Source organism: Pelobates fuscus, chromosome 7 (assembly GCF_036172605.1).
Source record: "Pelobates fuscus isolate aPelFus1 chromosome 7, aPelFus1.pri, whole genome shotgun sequence".
Classification (NCBI taxonomy): domain Eukaryota; kingdom Metazoa; phylum Chordata; class Amphibia; order Anura; family Pelobatidae; genus Pelobates; species Pelobates fuscus.
Genome location: NC_086323.1, coordinates 47,830,069 through 47,851,524, shown reverse-complemented (window position 1 = coordinate 47,851,524; position 21,456 = coordinate 47,830,069). Strand labels below are relative to the sequence as shown.

Sequence of the window (21,456 nt, the reverse complement as noted above, 5' to 3'; positions counted from 1 at the left end):
GGGGAACCATTAACTGCTGCACCACCGGAAACACATGGAGGAACCATTAACTGCTGCACCACCGGAAACACATGTGAACAGAGTCAGTGTGGCAGCTAGTATCACTATAACACTGTTTGTACATGGGGAGAACGAATAGATAGAGAATCTGGAAACACGAGGGAAGGTAAAACCGGACGCACCAGTGTGCAAACTGTTATTACTGGGGTGAGCATATGAGGTGTATAATATTTAATATTATTTCCGTATCTGACAGACAGCTTCTTAGCTCTCATTTCACAGACACACATAGTAGGAAGTGGCTGTGTTAGACCCACAAGGCAGCCTTGTGTATCTTAGTATTTAAAGAGCTTTGAGTTTAAAGCATTAAAAACACAATGATAAAATACCATTTATTATACTCTTTCTGTTATTTGCTGACCTTCTAGAGCTTCTGCATGAACAAGGGAGTTTCTCTAAGTTTTCTGCCCACACCAGCCCTACTAGCACTGATTTAAGTGGAAACATTGTGCATGTTTAATAAATCTCTGTCCAATAGAAGGTGCAAACAACTTTCTTTTAGTTAAACGATAATAAAAATCTACTTGTGGCTACATTTCCTTGAGGCAAGTGTATTGTTCAGGTCATCTCATAGAGAGCCTGTGCAAGTCATTTAGAAAAGAAATGCTGGTGTTATACTAAATATCAGATTGTCGAAACCTAATGACATTTAATATGCACTCTAAGCAACACAACCTCTATAGCAGTGTTTCCCAACCCAGTCCTCAAGGCACACCTACCAGTCCAGGATTTAAGGATTACCCAGTTTTGTCTAAGGTGTTTTTAGAAAAAAAAGAAAAAAACACCTTAGACAAAACTGGGTAATCCTTAACTCCTGGACTGGTAGGTGTGCCTTGAGGACTGGGTTGGGAAACGCTGCTCTATAGCACAGTAGAGCAAGAATTCTCTGGCACCTCCGTACCATTAACCCATTAAGGACCAAACTTCTGGAATAAAAGGGAATCATGACATGTCACACATGTCATGTGTCCTTAAGGGTTTAAATCAATTAATGAAACTTGCGTGGTCCTGCAGTCTGGCCTTTATTTGGAATTATTGCTAAGGTAGAAGTTCTCAAATAAAGGGGCTAAATCCATCTCTTCATTAAAACAGAATTATGAATTGTTACTTACCTATGTGAATTTGTGCATTTGTGCATCACTCTTGCACTGCAAGAGTGATTTAGGTTTAAGTAAAGTATTGTTATACTTGTCTTATGCAGGAGTGCTGACTACTGTAACAATCATGGATTCCCAGCACCAAGAAGATGATGATGATGCCATGAATGCATTTATGGACAAGTTTAAAGCCCAGAAGTACAAAGGGGCATTCAATGAGGAAAGCTGGGAGGAGGTAATCAATGCATATACCCTTAGCACGAGTGGCTAACTGTGCTGGGTTAAATTTGATGAAAAATGGAATGTATATGATATTTCATACCTTGTCTCATTAACATCATTTGTAACATGTCAACAACTTAATTTTAAGGAATTTGAAAACATTCCCATGTTCATGAAGAATGCGCCATCTGAAATTAATCCAGAGAAAACCCCAGAGCTGGCTTGTCTACAGTCCATACTGTTTGACAGTGATCGGTCCCCAGAAGGTATTGTGATGGAAATATTGACGGTATTAATTCTCCCAACAGACCCCTGGGTTTGCAAAGGTTATTCTTATCCTCGGAAGGTTGTTGAGTATTGGACTACTACGCCTATCATTTTCTGCCAGTTAGTTATGGATGTTGTAGTCCAACAACAGCACAGAGTCCACGACTTGACACCTATATTAAGAATATAATCTATAAGTGCAGATGTGCACTGTGCAGAATTGTTCCAAAGTAGACTTCGGGTGGGTTTTAAAGTTTGGCTTCTCACACTAATGGCCAATAAACTTTCCTTTGAATGTGATGATTAGAATCCGGTCCCAGTTCGTGAGGGATTTCAGGGAGTTTTGACAATGAGTTGGTCTGAGTTTGTGTTTGTAATCATCTTTGGGTATAAATGGTCTAAAACCAATGAACTCCTTCTCAATCTGTTTTTTTTTTTTTTTGTACTCGTGTGGTTGGGGTTTGTATGATGATAATTGTTTACGGTATAATTCCACAAGTCACAATGTTTTGATTCTCTCTTATTGTCTTTACTTTGTAGAACAAGCCAAGTCTTATAAAGATGAAGGCAATGAATACTTTAAAGAAAAAGATTACAAGAAAGCCATTACCTCATACACCGAGGGCTTAAAGAAGAAATGCGAGGACCCTGAGCTGAATGCCATACTGTACACCAATAGGGCAGCCGCGCAATTTTATTTAGGTATGAGGAGGCAAGTGCAGAATCACTGCTGCTAAGTATATGTTTAGAGATTGGTTACATATGTCTGATGATTCTGTGTCAGGAAGTAGATCTGAATCCTGTACATGCTTCTCAGTGACACCATATATTGTAAACCGTTTCATTCTTGTTATGCTATAGCAGGGAGACTGATTGAAACTCTTTCAGTACTAGAGAGATCTGCAACGCATTAACACTCATTAAACCATTAATTCTAGTAAATTAAAAACCAAGTTGCATAATAATGGATACAATAATCAAGTTGTGGCTTAGTGGAGTAGTGTTTTTTTTTTTGTTTTTTGTTTTTTTAAAGGAACACTACTGTCAGCAATACAAATGTGTATTTCTGACACTATAGGACTAAACACCTGTTCTCTCCCCCCCCCCCCCCCCCCCCCCTAGATTAAAAAGGTGACTTACCCACCTTTTTCCAGCACCGGGTACGGTCACTGCTGGCTCACCCCCTTAGCTGAGATCATTTAACAAAAGTCCTCTTTTTAAGAATAAATTCAAATAAAAGTTTTAATATGTGTGTGTTTACTTTACTCCTTAACTGTTGTTGTTGGGGTTTTACAGTGTCTTTCCAGTATCTGGACATGAAATCACTGTATCCATCTGGGAACTGACCGATGCTGGGTAGTTTCTCATTGCTTTGCATGTTTGTCCCCAGCTCTCTTTGAGCTGCTTTATGTGCTGCTCTGACTGTGACAGGCAGAGGTAATCAATGTAGTGTGAATTTCCATGAATTCAAAGTTAATTTCAGCTATTTTACCCAAATGATAGACTATTCATTTCTCCACACATTTATGAATTCAAATTTATATTTGCAATTTCCTTACCAGCGTTCATACCTGCCGTGTTCTCTGGAAGGTTTTACTGGTACCTCACACTCTTTCTGGAGAACTGTACGTGACTTCTATTTATTTGACAGGTAATAATCGCTCTGCTCTCACGGATGCCATTGCAGCAAGAAAACTGAAACCAGACCACTTAAAAGCATTGATACGAGGTAAGAAAAAGGTTATTGTGGTGCCTGGAAATATTAAAAGAACACTTTAAGCACCAAAACAACTTCAGTGTAGCAAAGGTTTTCTTTGGCTCAATTCTCTGCTATTAAATCGGTTACAATTTGAGGTCCATCAAGTGTGTAGAGTGGGAGGGCTTATCAAAAAAGAAAAATAGTGTACCTACACAGTCTGAAATAGAAATCAGAAATTATGACTGACTGTCAAATCTCAGAGATACTAGACTAGTTGCTACCAGAGAGAGTACTAGATCAATAAATACATTTTTAATTATAACAAATCTTAACATGTGGTGATTATGTATATTCACCACATGTTAAGATTTGTTATAATTAAAATGTATTTATTTTTTGATTTTATTCATCTAGTACTATCTCTGGTAGCAACTAGTCTAGTATCTCTGAGATTTGACAGTCAGTCATAATTTCTGATTTCTATTTCAGACTGTGTAGGTACACTATTTTTCTTTTTTGATAATTTCTACCTGGGGTTACCCCCTCCCCCCCCCCCCCCCTATTTTCTTAGTGTACCTAATTGTTGGCTCTACCTCTGCTCTTTTTCTTATGAGTGGGAGGGCTTGCACCTTTTGAAAAATAATTCTATTATTATTATTATTAATAAAAAAACTATTTTTTTTACTTCTCTAATGTCACATTGTGAGTGGCTATATGTGTGTCTGGTAATTGGCATTTGTGTATGTGGTGTGTGTCTTGGTAGTTAGTGCATACTTTTGGTTTTATATGTAAAATTCCAATATTACGCCCATATTGTGAATAGCAAATATTGTGTGTGTATGTCCTGTTTGCTTAATGATGCAGCACAGTGCTGTAAAGCTAAATCTGAAAGTTTTATTATTTTGTGACTAAATACCCCAGGGGAGTGTATAGTTCACTAGACGTAGGCACACCTTAAACATCAATAAAATTAGGCTAATGTATCCTGTAATTAGCAAATATTTTTAACCTTAATTAGCACTTCTTTTAGGTCGGATCACCTTTTTTAACTACTACTTTCTTTGCGATATGTTTACCATTGAATACTTGCTTTACTGGATACCCAATACAAACAAGCCAGACTTGGTAATGGAGACCAGAGCTTGACGTGTCTTGTTCCAAAGCGTGCATAATTATAGGTTTAGTGAGTATGTTTCATTGATTACTGCAGCCATTCACCTCTGTTCACTTACAGGAGCTTTATGCTACATAGAAATAAAGAATTACCCAGAGGCTCTGAACTGGTGTGAGGAGGGACTAAAAATTAATCCAACTGAAAAAAAATTATTGGAAACCAGAACAAAAGCTGATAAACTGCAGGTGAGAGGTCATCACGTTAACATAAAGCAAGCATTAAAGGACCACAAAATTTGATTTGATTGGACACACTGTCGTTGAGCACATGCACCATGTCCCCCAATGCTCCTCAATGAGGAAGAGTTACCCATACATTTTCTTGCAAAATAAAACCTTTTGTATATAATGTCTAGCAGAAACAGCTGGAAAAAGGCAACACGTGGAACTCCTACAAACTTAAGTTATTTTTTTTTTTTTAATGTGGACCAGAGTCATGTGTAATTTATGGCATTTTTCAGAGAGCTGCGGAACGAGATGCTAGAAAAATGAAACATGCAGAGAAAAAAAAGCAATCCCAGAAGGAGTCTCTGTTTGATGCACTGAGGGTGAGTGTCTTACACAGGAAGGCTGTCACTAGCCGCAGCTCAAAGGGGAGGTATTAAAGACTGGCTCATTTGGTCACAATCCCCAGATACGTATTTACTATAAAGGTTGCCAAAGAAGACCTACGTTACATGTCTGTGGGCTCGTGCATAACGTGTATTTGTTTAGTGAGGAAATGTGGGATTGAATACTTTTGGTGGCCGTTTTGTGTGGACAACTAAGATAATGGAGGTTTATTTTGAAACCTGTTACATTTATAGTTGAAGGCCACAAGTATGAAAAAGGGTAAGTTTTAATAGTTTTTGTTTGTTTTTTGCTGCATTGCACTACAGGACAGAGGGATACAGTTATATAAGCAGAATCCTGGCGAGGAAGAGCGATCGGAACTGTCGCATGATGGCATCAGCTCTGAAAATGCCATGGGAGCGGAAGTATTTCTGGATGAGAATGGTAGCCTGAACTGGCCGGTGCTATTCTTTTACCCGGAGCACACACAGACAGACTTTATATCTGCTTTTCATGAAAGCACCAGGTAGGGTTGAGATGAAGCTTCTATTCTTCCTTCAGTAAATTATATGTGATTCTCAAACTAGTGTGCCATGAACCATGATTCCAATCACCCAGCTTGCTCAACTGGGAATTTGGATGTAACCTAGACCATTTGTGAATTTGGATAGTTGCACTCCTCATTTCCCAACATAAAGCAGTTGATGAATCTTCATCTTTGCAGGCAGGAGTAGCTGTAGGAGTAATCTTAAAACTTCAATTGTAGTAAGCATTGAGGGCTGAAATGTTTAAATCATTGCCTTAAGTCCTTAACAATATCAGGAGGTAATGAAAAGAAGATAAACATTGCTTCATTTTAGTCTTCCTCATTTTCTCCATTTTACTATAGTATATAGGAATATATTCCTCAGGGAAAAATACAAGTCGATTAAGACACAGAGAGTTGTATAGAAGCTAAACAGATAAAGATTATTTTTGATGATAGAGCCACTTTAATTTGGAGTCTAAAGCTAGGGGTTAAAAAAAACAAAACACTTCTCTAGAAGTTCTGTATAAAATGTTCACATGATGATAGAAATGTAGATTGCTGCTATGTAGTGATATATTTTTTTCCACATACAGCAGTTTTAGAATATGGATAACATGATAACCCTCATATGCAGAGATGAGCTGCAAGAATTTATGCAACTTAAAGTTCTACAAATACACAAAAACAAGTCCTGCGCTCAGACTCCCACTACTCCTGGGAGACCGCAAGGACCATAGTACACATCAGCCCCAATACATACAATAAAAACCAAGAAAAGAGTTACGTGCGCACTATCCCAAATCCCTATGCATATTTAAATAACTGGAGGTTTTTAGTATCACCCCAATAAATACAACCTTTACTTCCTCACTTTTAGCACCACCAAATAGCTAACTAAAAGCTAGCTGTTGGTTGTGCTAAAAAGTTTTCTATTTTTTTTAAATACTTATCTATTATATTTTTTACTTGCCTACTTTCCCGGCCGAGGCTGGTCAAATATTCGATAACTCCCGTGTACAGTACTGAGAATTCCAAATGTGCGAGAGCGTGTGCGTTTGCCATCTTTTTGTGAAATGCCCAAAGCACTTACTTGAAACATTTTGGGATGCAGAGTTAAGTAAGTGTTTATTTATGTACCTTCACTTTTCTCTTTACCCCAGTAATTCTAAAATAGCATTTACTGGGGTGAAGGATCTATGAACTGTAAGCTCACATCGGTTGCTGTGTATGTTAGGTTTGCAGTTTTATATTGTTTACTGTCTGAGATTCTCTCTTTTATTGTTTTTGTTTTCTTTCTAGATTTATTGATCATCTGAATGAAATGTTTAATGAAGATTCACCCCCCTGGGACACTGAGAGAAAGTACCAAGCTCAGAATCTTGTGGTTAGTAAAATAGATGTGGTTGTAATGTTAAAAGGTTACTCCAAAGACCTGGATTACATCTGTGCATAGTGAAGCAGCACTGTCTCTTGTTCATTTGCACGTTATTGCTGGTGAGGGAACGGTAGATATGTATACATAAAGCATCTATGCAAGGGCTTAGAAGAAAACGTACTTCAAGGCCTTGGTATACCCAGTGTCCTAAGCAGTATTCGTTCATACTTAAGAGCAAGTGCAGAGTAGCTTAAGTCCTGTATATGTTCCTTTTTATTTATTTTTTTACATTCTTTATTTTTGTTTTGTAGACATATGAACAAGAGAGAGAGCACACAGGCTGTAAACATAGTATAATTCTGTACTGAGAAATTGAACATTTACTGAGGTAAAACATAGGTTGTGTGCCTCGTATCGGGGTCACCAAGGAAGGTGATATAGCGTGAGCAGGGGAACTCGTGCATTACCGTACCGTTAAGGATGGAAATCCTCTGTAGAGGTAGTTATGGGGAGTGCTGTACTTTCTGAGCAAAAACGTATTCGATTGAAAACTACACTGTAGCAGTGCCTATCGCCCCCATTAGGTACACGATGGTGGTGAAGGCTTTGTGCCTCTTATCTGAGTTAGAGGTTCTTAAGGAGTTTGCGCCTAGAGTACAAGCCAAGATGCTGACACCCACTTCACTGGGCGGCAACAGTAATAATTGAACCTAGGGTTTGTGGGTGGTGGGGGTGGGATGAATGGGTAGAAAAAACCCCATGACAGCAGGAAATTGTGGTTTTAGTTTTGTACATGTCTCTCGGGACACTTATGTCTATGTATGTTACTTTTGCTAGTAATATGATGACCGTAACAAGACAGAGGCACTTTTGTTGGCTTATATAACCGCCATTTCAGATGTCCTCGACATTGCGACTTGGTAGTACGACATTCAAAGTTCTCTTTGAAGTTCATGGCATTTCCGGCATTTCATGGCACTAACAGTAGGAGACACAGGTTATCTTCCTAGGAAAATGGGTGTTGGTGTAATCAGTGCTCAGCATTCCCACTAGCCCTGGTGAGTGTGCCATAGACCAGTGCTCCTCAACCCTCTCCTCAAGGTACACTTAACAGTTCAGGATTTAGGGATTACCCAGGTGTGTCTAAGGTGTTTGAAAAATAAAATAAAAACACCTTAGACTCCAAGGTGTGTTTATTTTTTTTTCTAAACACCTTAGACCAGGCTTCCCCAAACTCCGGCCCTCCAGAAGTTACAACTCCCATGATTCTCAGCCTATTTCATTCATAGAATCATGGGAGTTGTAGTTCAGCAACATCATGAGGGCCAGAGTTTGGGGAAGCCTGCCTTATACACACCTGGGTAATTTCTAAGTCCTGGACTGGGATTGTCTTGAGGAGAGGGTTGAGGATCACTGCCATAGACTCTCCAGGCTTGCCCTTCCGACTAACTTTGTTAATCCTAGTACTGTAGGACATAACATTGTAAGCCTTGGTGTAATAGTTAGATCATGTTTAATGTTGCTGAATACAGTTTCTTGCTGATTATGTAACTATTACACAGGATAGTGGTACATGGGTTGCAAAACATGGAATACATTTGAAATCTGCAAATCACAAACCAAATGAAAACACTTTGTAGAATCTGTAGTAACTGCACATGGTCACCAGAGGTCACTGTGATCTACTGTATTTAATAGACCACACCTCTACTCAATTCTAGTTATTTAACAATTGCTACATAACTCAAAAGAAAATGCCAGTGCAGTATTTGGGGGCGATGGGTTCAAGTACACTTCTGTAACGTTTGTGTTGGTGTTTTAGAGTTCCTTTAACTTAGTGCTAAAGTGTCTCCTCTGAAAGAGATATATGCTAAAAAAACTATCAAACAACATATAAAATTACCATATGTGCAGGGGGGCGGACCCTAGCACCCTGAGTGAACGAACGTGCCGAGATCAAGCTCCCGCAACAAACCACAACTTGGAGGGTAAAAAGTTGATGCTAATCATTTTTGTCGCCTCTCCTCGCACTGCCTAGTGCCACTGCGGTGAGGCTGGCCCTGCACCCAGGGATGCATTAATGGCGATCTAACTAGCATGGCTATTTACAGTATAATAGCTGTACCTAGTAATAATATACTCAACATAACCTGTTCCCTAGTACTGAGCACTCATGAGAGCAAAACGCACAAGGTATAAGAAAGTATACTAATTTTGTTTGTTATATATAGCTACTAGCATCCCCCTGTTTACCTCTAGAACATAAGCAGCCTACTTTTGCCAAACTATTAAGTATTCATTACATGACCAAGCTAGAAGTTACTCTACTTTATGCTTTAAACGTGTATCATTTTTGATTTAAGAAAAAAAGTGCACAGTTATACCAATCTGCCTACACTGTTAACCTCATTGTTTATTCTTATCTTGCTTTTGCTGTCGTGGCATAGCGAGAATGCTTGTTACTCTCAGCACTTCAAAAATAAAGAATTAAAAAAAAAAAAAAATTACCATATGTGCAAAACGTTTTTTAGTGCCAGAGATAACTTTACACATTTGGATACATTTCCCACTATATTACAGCTTATTTCTGTATCCAACCAGTGGTGCTCAAACGCATACCATCTTGGTAGCTGATGTTTTTGTGAAAGAATATACATTGGAGAGCTTATCTTCCTTTGTCTTCATTACTGTTCTGTGTCACTTTGTAGGTTTATTTTGAAGACGAAGAGTCGGAATCCTTCTACCAGGTAGATCCAGAGAAGACACTATTGGAAGCCTTGCAGCACAAACGGTGAGGATACATGGTCTGATTCGGAGATTTCTGGGCAGGGACACATGTGACATACATTACATTTTCTTGAAAAATATTTAACATAAAAATGTATTTAGCAAAACACTTTTATTAGACAGTACAGTAAGCAATTGTTTGTAGCCAGTTTCCTATTGTTTCCTCTTCTCTTTCTCTCTCAGAATCTGTTCTTCTTTTCTTCCTATCTGATCTAGTTTTCTTTAAAACATAAGACAAAGTAGGTACTATTTTGTCTTATGTATTTTTCCTATGCTTGACTAGCTTTGACCCAGAGGAGGAGCTAAGTCAGCTCTGTTTCCCGTGTCAAGGAGCAAAGTTTAGTATTGTGGGAAAACCTCCTCTGACACAGGAAATAGAACTGACTTAAGCTCCTCCTTGTGTCAGAAAATGTCAGGCATAGGAAAAATACATAATACAAAGTAGTTCTGAGGGACGTGGTCCAACTGCTGATGGAGCTGGACGCGTGTGAAGTTCCGCTCGTATCACACTGCTAACAGCGCACATTAGCTACCTAACATGCAGAAACTCACCTTGATACCGGCTCACTGTCCACAAGGATAAGCGCACTTCAAAAAAGCGCCCGACACGGGTGTAAAAGTGCCGGATCTGTTTGCAGCCTCCCACGTGGCTCAGGTTGGGAGCCAAGATGGCGGCCGACACCATCCGAGCACCTCCGAGGCGGCCTCCCTCACCGCAGCCTGACACGGCCCAAATCCTCCTGAAGCTCTCATAAGTCCGCTCCTACTTGGCATAGGAGATCACCAGCTCCACGTACGAAGTCAAGGCAGAGATCCACGCTCTGGGTACTCGAACAGCCATCCTGGAGCAGAAACTGGAGAAGACTGCCACTGCCCACAACATGGTGACGGACAGAGTCTCCTCGCTCACAGCCCTGCTCCAAGCTGCCAAATCCACCAAAGAAGACCTAGCTAACAGATCTCGGCGCAACAATGTACGCCTGAGAGGCTTGCCAGAGAGTGTTGGGGGCCCACTAGCAGACTTTGTGCTTCCTATCCAAAGGCCTTTATGCCCTGACATACCAAGCGAACTGTGGCACATTGACAGGGCGCATAGAGCCTTGAGAGCTAGGAGGGCCGACAACACGCAGCCCAGGGATGTGATCATCTGCTTCCAATTCTTCCAAACCAAAGCAGCCTTGATGGCCAAAAGCAGAGATGGCCCGATCCGCTATGAAGGCACTGAGCTCACGCTGTTTCAAGACCTCTCACCTATCACCCTCCAGAGGCGAAGGGAGTGGAGACCGATCACCGAATTGCTGAGACAGAGAAAGATCAAGTATACCTGGGGCCATCCATTCTACCTCCTTGCCTTTAAATATGGCCGCCCTCATGCCCTGCATCTCACCAGAGACCCTGGAGTCTTCTTACGCAGCCTAGGAATCCAGACACCGGTTCAGCTTCCGACTCCACCTGACATGTTGGAATTGGCCACTCTTCTGCGAGAATGGCACACTGTGGGAGAATAAAGGCCACCAGAACGCGTTCTTTGGGGACACTAGAGGTGCAGGTACTGGGGCTCTTGTCTGGGGCGGCAGGGGGGTGCGGGAGGTCGCTGAGCCATTGGGTTTGGAGGGGTGGGGGGGATGGGAGCTCTAAGCCGCAGGCTGTGCACGACGAACTGGGAAGTGGCCTGCATTGCGATTATTGGAACCGGCCCACTTTTACCAGATCCCAGAGGCTCCCCGCAGCAGGCTCTCCTGCCAAACAAGCTTTTATTTGCCGAGTCGAGATGTTGGGGACTTTGATGGGCTGTGGGTGGGTTGGGAGGGAGTTCTGAGAAGCCGTACCGGGGGTGTTGTGGAGGAGACTCCCGGCTGTCCTGACGAGGATTCTATTTGGTCAAAGCCGGTGCGGCCAGGGGACTGCTTATACTCCGGACTTTTTAGTTGTTTTTGTTTTCTTTATTTTGTTGCATGCATTTTCAATTTTTTTTATTTTTAATCTATTTGTAATCACGTACATATGCACGTGCATAGTAACTGTTGTGTGAGTACCGCTAAGGCAGCATCTGCTGTCATACCACTCTACCAATAGCTTGTGGTGGTTTGGGGGGCATCACCTCCGGTGGTTTGGGGGGCATCACCTCCGAGCACGCACGCCTATTGGTTGAGCTAGTGTTACTGCATTTAGGCGACATACAAAAGTTGGAGGGCCTTCTGTTATTAGTAAGATTTTTCCTTCTCACACACAGTTAAAAACACAGCAACTGGATTGGTGATGCCGTTATTACCACACACACAATCAGGTCCCCTAACAGCCACATGAAGGTGCAGGGTGGGCGTATGTGGGTGTGGTGGGGGGGTATTGCGCTTCCAAACTTGCGCAGGGGAGTTACACTAGCGTCAGCGAGGGCTGACATGGAGGGATGCACGTGTACGGCAGGAGTGACTGCCGGGATGCACACTGTTTCCTAGTACTTATCAGTGCCCCGGAATGTGTTCTGCGGATCCCCTGCCCGTGTGCCGGCTCCCCTCCCGTTGGGGGTCGTACAACAATTTGGCTCTACTTGCAGGCACCCCCATCCAGGGGTGCGGCGGGGTGCTGCATCCTGGGTGCACTCCTTTTCCCCACCCCCCCACCCACTGTGCTGTTGTCTGCTCAATGGAGATAAAATGCAGAACTACTGAGAGCGCACATGAGAATGCCCCCCAAAAAACGCAGGCTTATGTTCCGCGAATTTAAACGCTTGAATGCGTATGTTGCTTTTATTCAAGAGACACACTTGCCCTACGGCTCCCAGATGGCTCTGAGAGACCACTTCTATTGCTCCGTTTTCGAGGCAAGAGCATTCCGGAAACGCAACGGGGTGGCCATAGACAATAGATGCCCACTTCAAGTCACGCGGGCTGTTTCAGATCCCACACTTTACATCTAATAAACGTATACGCCCATAATGACCCAGCACTGGCCTTCTTGGACAATTGACCAACCCAAATTGTAAACACTGGATCATAGTCGCTGGAGGGGACTTCAATGCAGCTCCATGTCCAGCGATTGATAGGAGCTCTGGCGACAGGCAGTTTCGTTCCCTGAGTAGAGGGACACATGATAGACTGCTGCACCGCTTCATAAAACAAACTGGACTCATTGACATTTGGAGAGCCCACCACCCAAGCACAAAGTACTACACATTCCATTCTGCACCCCACAATACATATTCACGCACAGACCTGTTCCTGGTTAACGATGTGGCGGTGCCCAGGGCGACTTCGGCACTATAGCTTGGTCAGACCACGCTGACATAGCACTAACTCTTACCAACTTATGTGCAGCCACCTCTTGGAACTGGAGGCTTAACGCAGCACTACTTAGGGACCCGGCAGTGGTTGAAGCGGTACAGAAAGAGTGGAAAGACTACTTTGCTTTGAACACCATAGGCCTTTATTAGGGGGACCCTAGTGAAATTGGCCACACTTAAAAAGAAACAAAGTGCAAAAGCTAAACGACCAACTTGCTACCCTACAAAGGGTAGAACAACAACACAAGCACAATCCCACCCCAGCCAAATTGCAGGAAGGTGCTTAGATGTCAAAGAAACACTATTAGATGACACAGCTAGGTCACTTAACTGGACGAGGAGGACCTATTACGACAGAGCAAACTAAATTGACTCCTTGCTAGCCAGGACACTGAGACCTAAACAGAGACACGCGCACATCACTAGAATCAAAGACAGGCTAGGGAACATGCAGTCCTCACCAACTGACGTAGCTCAGGTTTTTACCGACTATTTTCAGCTCCTATACTATCACTCATCTGCACAACAGGACCCGGAACTAGAGGAAGAGAACATCTGCACGTACTAACACCACCTAGACCTACCAAAGCTGACAGGAGAGACCATCCAAATATTGGGAGGCCAAATCACAGTCGACTAAATAGATGTTGCAGTATCGTACTTAAAGGACAGCAAGGCCCCAGGGCCGGACGGCTTCGATAGCTACTTTAAAACGTTCAGGGAAGAATTGGTTCCACACATGAAGACATGGTTCAACTACCTCATGGGCAAAGGCCCACGGATCGAGACATGTTCCTAGTGAACATAGTCTTGATCCCGAAACTGGACAAAGACAACACTAGCCCTGAAAATTATAGACCCATTTCCCTGATCAATCACGACGTTAATATTAGCGAAGATATTGGCGACAAGACTGAACCCCCTATTACAGCGACTGGTCCACACAGACCAAGTGGGATTCGTCCCTGATAGAGAACTATTTGAGAACACGAGACGCAAGATTGACATTATCTGGAGACAGACAAAGACTGGGGAGCCATCTCTGATCCTGTCACTAGATGCTGAAAAAGCATATACCTATTTGCATTACGGACTCATCTAGGCTTCCCAGACCCGTATGTTAAAGCAATCAAAGCAATGTATACAGACATAAAGACCCAGATTAGATCACCATAGCACCAAACAGACCCTTTGGTCTCGGAAATGGGACCAGACGGGGCTGCCCACTCTTATTTGTCCTGACCCACGAACCGCTTTTACATACAATCAGGAACCATCCTAATAGTCACAGTGTGACAGTGGGGGAAGAACAGTTTAAAGTAGCTGGTTATGCAGACGACATCCTCCTCACGCGAACCCGCCCAGTCCTGTCACAAGTGCTGGAAAAATATGTCAGTTTATGAGGCTGTAAGGTTAACCTAAGGAAGTCTAGTGCCCTACCTCTCAATATGACAGACATAGACACTACCTTCATCACTACGATGCACCGCATACAACTTAACTGCACAGCTATTAAATATTTAGGAGTCCGACTGACAGCTTCCCCCTACCAATTATATGGGCAGAGCTATGCCCCTCTTTTTTTTTTTTTTTTTTTTTTTTTTTTGTCAATCTTTATTTTATTGAGGCATGTGATTATGGTGGTACAGAATAAAGAGAGGGAGACATGCAAGGGTCATACAGGTTGTACATATCATGGTAAATTGCAATATCTCTGCAGATTAACGGCCTCATTTTATATTTTATAAACAAGCTTAACTGAGAGAGTGCATAGTAAAGTAAAAAGGTCAAGATGATGGACATTCAGTGTGTTAAACATGGCTTAATAACATATGTTTTTAGCAGTAACAGGCGAGTGATTGTCATATTATAGCATAGATTTTTAAACAATGGCGTATTGAGAGTTACCTGCACATTTTTGTCATTTAAGGAAAACACATTTAAACATTTCGATAAGAATCTAAGTAGTATATGTTTCCAGCTTAGTTCAGTAGATTTTCTGCGCTTATTCCTAAACTATAATAATGTCAAGATGATTATCTATATTTGTAGATTGTTATACACATATTTTAAATTCTCATCTTCTATCTTTATTTTATTTATTTTCTCAATATATATTTTTGCATTTTGTTAACACACAAAAACTGGAATAATAGATTTAGATCTGGTCGGTGCTAGGATTTGGTTTAGAATGTATTAGGAAGAATCCACTGTGTTTAGATCACAGACGATTGAGAAATCTGCTAATTAGCCAGTGTCCATGAGCGTCTAGGCAGCGTTCAAAAGTGATCATGGGGGATGCTGCCCTCTTGCTGGATAATCACCCCAGTCCTTCAGGTGGGAACCGGATCTGCAGCTTTGGGGGCTCCCGGTGATAGGCAGTCAGCCAGGAGTCGGCCGGTTGCGCCCTCCAGCTCCGGGCCTGTGGCATGGCCGGCATCCTGTGTCCACGGATTCGGGTACCTCTGGGGGCCGGATCCTTCCCTGTCGGGGTAGGTCTGGAGGCCTGGATGTTGGTGTAACGCCGCCTATGGCGGGCCGGCCTCCGCCTGTGTGGTTGATGCGCCAGGGTTAGGTCCCTGGTGGCCTGCGGCCCAGATGGGCTAGCGAGGTGAGGCGTAGGCTGCTGTAACGTTGTTTTGCCCCGGGGTGGCGCAGGCCCACTCCGGTCGACACCGCCATGTGGATCTCCCTCACTCCCGTTCTCCTGTTTCCGTCGCTGCTCCGCTGCTTGTCGGGCTTCAATTCGTGCCCAGAAGGTCTCAAACAGCTCGTTCAGGCGGGTGGTGAGTGAGTTGCTTGGTATGGGGTTGTAGTCTGGCGGCATGTCTCCTCCGCATGGCTGTGCGTCCGCCATTTTTGTGAGGCGAGCTGCTGGCATACCTGGTGCGTGGTTTGTGCCGTAGTCAGCATTGAAGGGCCACAGAGGTGCGCTGGTCGAGGGTGTGTGGACCGGGATAACCCCCACCGGTCCTGGGGGGGGGGAAGCAACCATGTTCTGCGGGTGTTGCTTGTGGTTGCGGGCTGGGAGAGCGGCCGCCTCTCCTTTGCCCTGCTTGGTATGAGCTCCAGTCCCCGGCTCGGTCATTCCGGCGGTAAGTTGGGCGTCGAAGGGTGCCCCTCGGGTCACCAGTTGCTGCGGAGCAAATTAGGGCGAGTAGGGGTACAAGATCAGGCAAATTGCCCCCGATTTCAGCCGTTGTGCAGATCAGGGCCTAGGAGCTCAAAGCATGTGCGACTGTCCAGCTCCACAGTCAGGCCACGCCCCCCCGCCCCTCTTTTTAAAGAACTGATCAGCGATCTAACTAAATGGGTAGATAACATCCTCCCTAGAATTCTATTTATGTTTCAGGCCTTGCCAATCCCTATCACCAAAACAGATCTGGCACCACTTCAACAGGCAATAGGAACCTTTATCTGGAATAATAAACGCCACAGGGTCTTCCGAAACATCCTATATCGCTCAAAGGGTACAGGGGGTTTAGAATTGCCCAACCTTTATTATTATTTAGTAACCCAATTGACGCAGGTTGCAATGTGGCACTCTCCCCCTGATAAGGAGGTGGGTGGGTCTGGAATCTCTCATGACAGGCTCAGACCTTCCCCAATACTACATATGGTTACCCAAGGAACACAGGGCGTTTCTAAGATCAGACTGCCCGTCAATACTTAACCACATCCGGATCTGGGTCAAATACGCAGTGAAATATAGCCTAGTGAAAATCCCCTCCCCAATTACACCCCTGTTTAGAAACAGAGCATTCCCCCCCAGGGATTTGAGCCCGAGATTTTTAAAATATGCAGGACTCCAAAGGCATATGACTAACCGGGACCAAATACTCTCTGTAAGGCAACCTAGTATATTTAATCCTCATTCGGTAGTTTCCTCCCGAACCGCCAGAGCATCAGGGAATATAGCTCTCTGTTCGGTAGATGAAATAGACGAAACCCATACGAATACAAATAGCTTTATAAGATAATTCCCTTAATAAAGCATACGAATCCCCAAACATCAGCCGAAGTCAAGAAGAAGGGTACAACAGAACTGGCTTTAATGACCACACAAAGACTTTTATGCAAGGGGACATCCCACAGGGAGGGACACAGTATAACCAGTTACAGTAAAATCGTAAAACACACCCAGCACAAACATACAATTCCCTCCCCTAGTCCTGGATATAATCAAGTCTGATAAAGTAATAACTTGATTATCTCCAAGCAGCAAAATCACAGTTTTCCCCAATATTCAGAACACCCCTTTATACATGGGGTATCCCCACAAATAATATGTCCCCTGATAGCCGATCTGGGTGACCAACATATTCAAATTTCACCCAGATCGATTCAGGGGTTCTCAAAAAGTGTGGAAGTCCTTTGTGACCGGCTAACCGTGAGCTTGCTGCCCAAAATAGTTCCAGGAGTTTGGGTGGTTTTGCCGGTCTATTCAGTAAAGAGGTAAAAACCGAACAATTCCACAAATGGATTCCCCTGGCTCTTAGCAGCGATTGTTCCCCTCATTCGAATGCACAAAAGTACTGAATAGCGCTCTTCTAGCTATTTGGGGAAATAGAGATCCAGCGTTCGCTTGTTTGAGACTGGTGTTCGGGAAGTCGAGTGTCCGATTTTAGTTCCAGACAGGAGACAAGAAAGAAAATATTAGAAGTGGACAGAGCCCACATCCAAAATTCCTATAGGCTTACAGAGATATCCAAGGGCATGAACCCCACATAATAGTTAAAGCAAAAGAAAAAGACTAAAGTGAAATGGTTGTTCCACTAGAGATGGAAAAATTGGACATCCATTCCACCAAAAGATATCTCTAGATTATTAGAATAATTATTATTAGGTATAACCTTTATTAAGCTGCTTACGGACAAAACAAAATAAAGTGTAATAACAGTGAAACACTCGTGAAAATGGATACCCTCAGGAGGTAAAGGGAGTGGCACAGATATCCGACATAAAGTTTAGAGTGAGAAGTACAGTATATAGTACAGTATATAATAGATCGAATATCACACAAACCCCACTCCTCTAGAAAGAGGTTCCCACAAACTGCAGGACTTTATAGGTATCCCCGCTATAAAAGTGAGTCCACATATATTCCCATAGACTCTAATGGATTGTAGTAAGGCATACAAATTAGAATAAGTAAATAGTATCCATATGCAGTAGATCTGTCATGTAGTATTTATCTAAATTGTTGCAAGTAAAAAAGAGTCTAGAGTGGACTGAATGGGGGTGTATATATATTTTACTACTCTATATTTAAATAGAGTGCTAGTACATAAGAAGCTGTATAGTCAGTGAATAAATAACAGCATCTATGTATGTATATATACACAATATTAGCTACTGATATCCAAATGTCTCCTTCTGGAGTTATGATATCTTGGAGATAAACTTGATAACAGACATAAATAGTTAGTTCCAGACACTCGACGACCAAGTCCCGCTGCCTTTGTTCGCCTGAAAAAAAAGATGGCCGCGGTTTTCTCAGCCACGTGGTGTTCGGTAGTACGAACGCTGGCCGCACAGAGGGTTTAATTGAAGCAGTCTTTGAAGTTTGAGCCAGGGGGTGGTCTTTGTTAGGTAGTTAAATCTACCGAATGAATAGGGAAGAAATATTGTATATAGAGAGTGATTTCTTCACACTCTCTTTTGACGAAATTAAAGAGAGGGCAACTCTCATCCCAGATAACTTTTTTTTTTTTAGGTACCTGCAACTTAAAGATTTTAGCAGCCAATCCTACATTAAAGAAATCGCTAGCAACAATTTTACTTTACTTGAAAACATGTGCCTGAATGAATCAGTACACTGGGGCACCATCTCATACTCTCACATGATAGAATGGGGCAAACTAACATATATCGACCAATGGGAGTCGGACTTAGGAGAAAAATTAGAAGGGGTGGACTGGCAGGAAATTTGGAAAGCTGACAACATCGCCTCGATTTGTACAACGGTCCAAGAGCAGGCTTACAAGACCATGTTCCGGTGGTACATAACATCGGTACAGCTCTTTGTTGGGGGAACTGTAGTGCCAAGGGGACATATATCCACATGTCGTGGGACTTGCCTGGTAGTGAAGGCTTTTTGGCAAGAGGTGGGCACCCTCTTGACGCAGATTTTTCAGTGCAGGATCGATCTAGACCCATGGGTCTTTTTGCTCTTTAGATCACAAGATGAATGGGTGCGGTGGAAGCAAACACTCTTACGTAAATTAACCCTAGCGTTGCGAAGAGCTCTAGCACAAACAAGACTTCAAGCAGACGTCCCCCCCACCCCAATCTCTGTAGTAATGCATAAAATAAAAGATACCTGTCTCATGGACAGACTGACTGCAATAACTTGGGGATTCCTCAATAAATACGAAAGGATATGGGAACCTTGGCTGAATAATGACATAGGTGATTAATAGGGGTGGGGGGGTGGGCATCGCAGACTTCACATCCACCATAAAGGATCCCCTCAGTGGCCCCTGGCTCACTGCCATTTGGACCTCCCAAATGCTTTCCCCCACGGGGGCATGTCTGTCCCGGGGGGCGATGTTGCTCCACCCCTCCACCTTTTTTTTTCTCCCCCCCTCGCCTTGCCGCCACAGATGATACGAACCTTGAGACATGCCCACCACTCTACTGCTTACCTTTTATTTCTCTCTTCTCTCTCTATTCTCTCCTTTTTTCCTGACCCTTTTCATTTATCGGTCTATTGGAGACACGGATGCAGTATAGGAAATAGAGGGGGCTGCACACGCACTGCACATTCCCATGTTTGCTAAGCTTCCCTAGTTATACTCTACTTCTATAATTTATGGCAGACAAGCTATTATCATAAATGAGTTGTACAACAAAGATAAGAACTATGTTTATAATATACATACAGAGTGGTAGAAAACGTATGAAGAAGTCAACTATCTGTTCACTACCTCCCTTTGCTCCTTATATGTACCGGGTGCTTCGACACCCCGATTTTTCAACCTAGTGTCGATGCAAAGTTTTTTTTATGTCTGTCTTGTATTGCATTGTTATACTATGACAAAATAAAAAAAAAAAAAGAATATATTAAAAAAAAATAAGACAAAGTAGTTCCTACTAAGTTTTAAAGAAAGCTAGATCTAAATAAGGAAGAACAGATTCTGAGATAGGAAGTATTCTTTAATAGTGATGTCCCGAATTGTTCGCTGGCGAACATAGCTTGTTCGTGGCGAATGCGGCGGGCGAACATATGCGATGTTCGGTCCGCCCCCTATTCGTCATCATTGAGTAAACTTTGACCCTGTACCTCACAGTCAGCAGACACATTCCAGCCAATCAGCAGCAGACCCTCCCTCCCAGACCCTCCCACCTCCATGACGAATAGGGGGCGGACCGAACATCACATATGTTCGCCGGCGAACAGTTCCCGGCGAACTGTTCGGGACATCACTATTCTTTAAACTAAATAGGAGCTAAAAAATGGAGCATATCACACACACACTTCCAAAATTACCTTTAAAAAAAAAAAAAAAATTAATAGCAGAATATAAATCCTAATTATTAAGCTGCTCCCCAAGTTGTTTCTGTATTCTTCTTGCATATAAAACAAAAATATAGTCCGTGAGCGCTTGGGATACGTTAATCGCTCCACTGACTATAGTTGTATGCTATACAATATGTTGTAAACTTTTCTTTTTTGCTGTCTGCAGGTTTCGTGTGAAAGCAGGAATGCCATCGTTTTTAATCTTCGTGAAAGATTCAGCATTTTGTATCAATTATTTCTCTGGCCGGAAAGTTTACAAGTTTACCTGAGTTCAAGAATTATACTGCGTGGAGACCAAACTCTATGGACTAATGTTCTTCATAATGACGGTATTTCCAACTGGAATTAAAGAAGGAACATTTACTTTTTACTCTGGGTCATTCAGACCTGCATCAAAACTTTTTTTCAATTAATATCGTACAGAGCTGCAGAATATGTTGGCACTATATAAATAATTATAATCATTCTGTTTGGTTTTGGGATATTTGAAAAAAAATTAAAAATGCACCATGACACCACATTCTTTGGTTTTTTTTTCGTTTGGTTTTAGGAAAGCTGAAGGAAAATACAAAAGGTTTATCAAGCATGATAAAGCATCTATATAGACATGAAAGGCATTCAGGACCACTCTTGTATCTTAGGGTTTTTGTTTGTTTCGTTTTTTTGCCCACTCCCGGCCTTGCCCTCCTTCTTTCCCATGCAAAGATATTTTAAGTTTTGGAAATTGTGTTATCTTTGCATTATACACTGGTGGATTTGTGTTGTGTCTGTACTATAACTATTAAAATGGCACAGCAAGGAAGCTTCCTTTATTTCTTAAAGGGAAACTCCAGTGCCAGGAAAAAAAATCCCTTTTCCAGGCACTGCAGGTCCCCTCTCCCTCCCACTCCCCA

The 21,456-nt window shown here is 42.6% G+C and overlaps 1 protein-coding gene across 2 annotated transcripts; it reads left to right on the top strand.

Moving 5' to 3' along the window:
- The first annotated feature begins 34 nt into the window (after positions 1 to 34).
- TTC4 (tetratricopeptide repeat domain 4) lies at positions 35 to 21,073 on the top strand. Of its 2 annotated transcripts, none has more exons than XM_063427263.1 (11): positions 35 to 207; positions 1,262 to 1,392; positions 1,528 to 1,645; positions 2,187 to 2,348; positions 3,298 to 3,375; positions 4,580 to 4,704; positions 4,980 to 5,066; positions 5,397 to 5,596; positions 6,899 to 6,983; positions 9,683 to 9,765; positions 20,730 to 21,073. In XM_063427263.1, the coding sequence occupies exons 2-11, from the start codon at positions 1,285 to 1,287 to the stop codon at positions 20,830 to 20,832; spliced, it is 1,149 nt and encodes a 382-aa protein (XP_063283333.1). In that variant the 5' UTR covers positions 35 to 207; positions 1,262 to 1,284; the 3' UTR covers positions 20,833 to 21,073. The 2 variants fall into 2 exon arrangements, with proteins under 2 accessions (XP_063283333.1, XP_063283332.1); XM_063427262.1 differs by having other exon boundaries at positions 35 to 220.
- The last annotated feature ends 383 nt before the right edge of the window (positions 21,074 to 21,456 follow it).

What these genes read in the sequence shown, in the direction of transcription:
- TTC4 (XM_063427263.1), top strand. Translation starts at nt 1,285, where the DNA reads ATGGATTCCCAGCACCAAGAAGATGATGATGATGCCATGAATGCATTT. An exon ending in ACCAAGCTCAGAATCTTGTG is followed by an intron (nt 6,984 to 9,682) that starts GTTAGTAAAATA and finishes GTCACTTTGTAG; the next exon opens with GTTTATTTTGAAGACGAAGA. An exon ending in GAAGCCTTGCAGCACAAACG is followed by an intron (nt 9,766 to 20,729) that starts GTGAGGATACAT and finishes TGCTGTCTGCAG; the next exon opens with GTTTCGTGTGAAAGCAGGAA.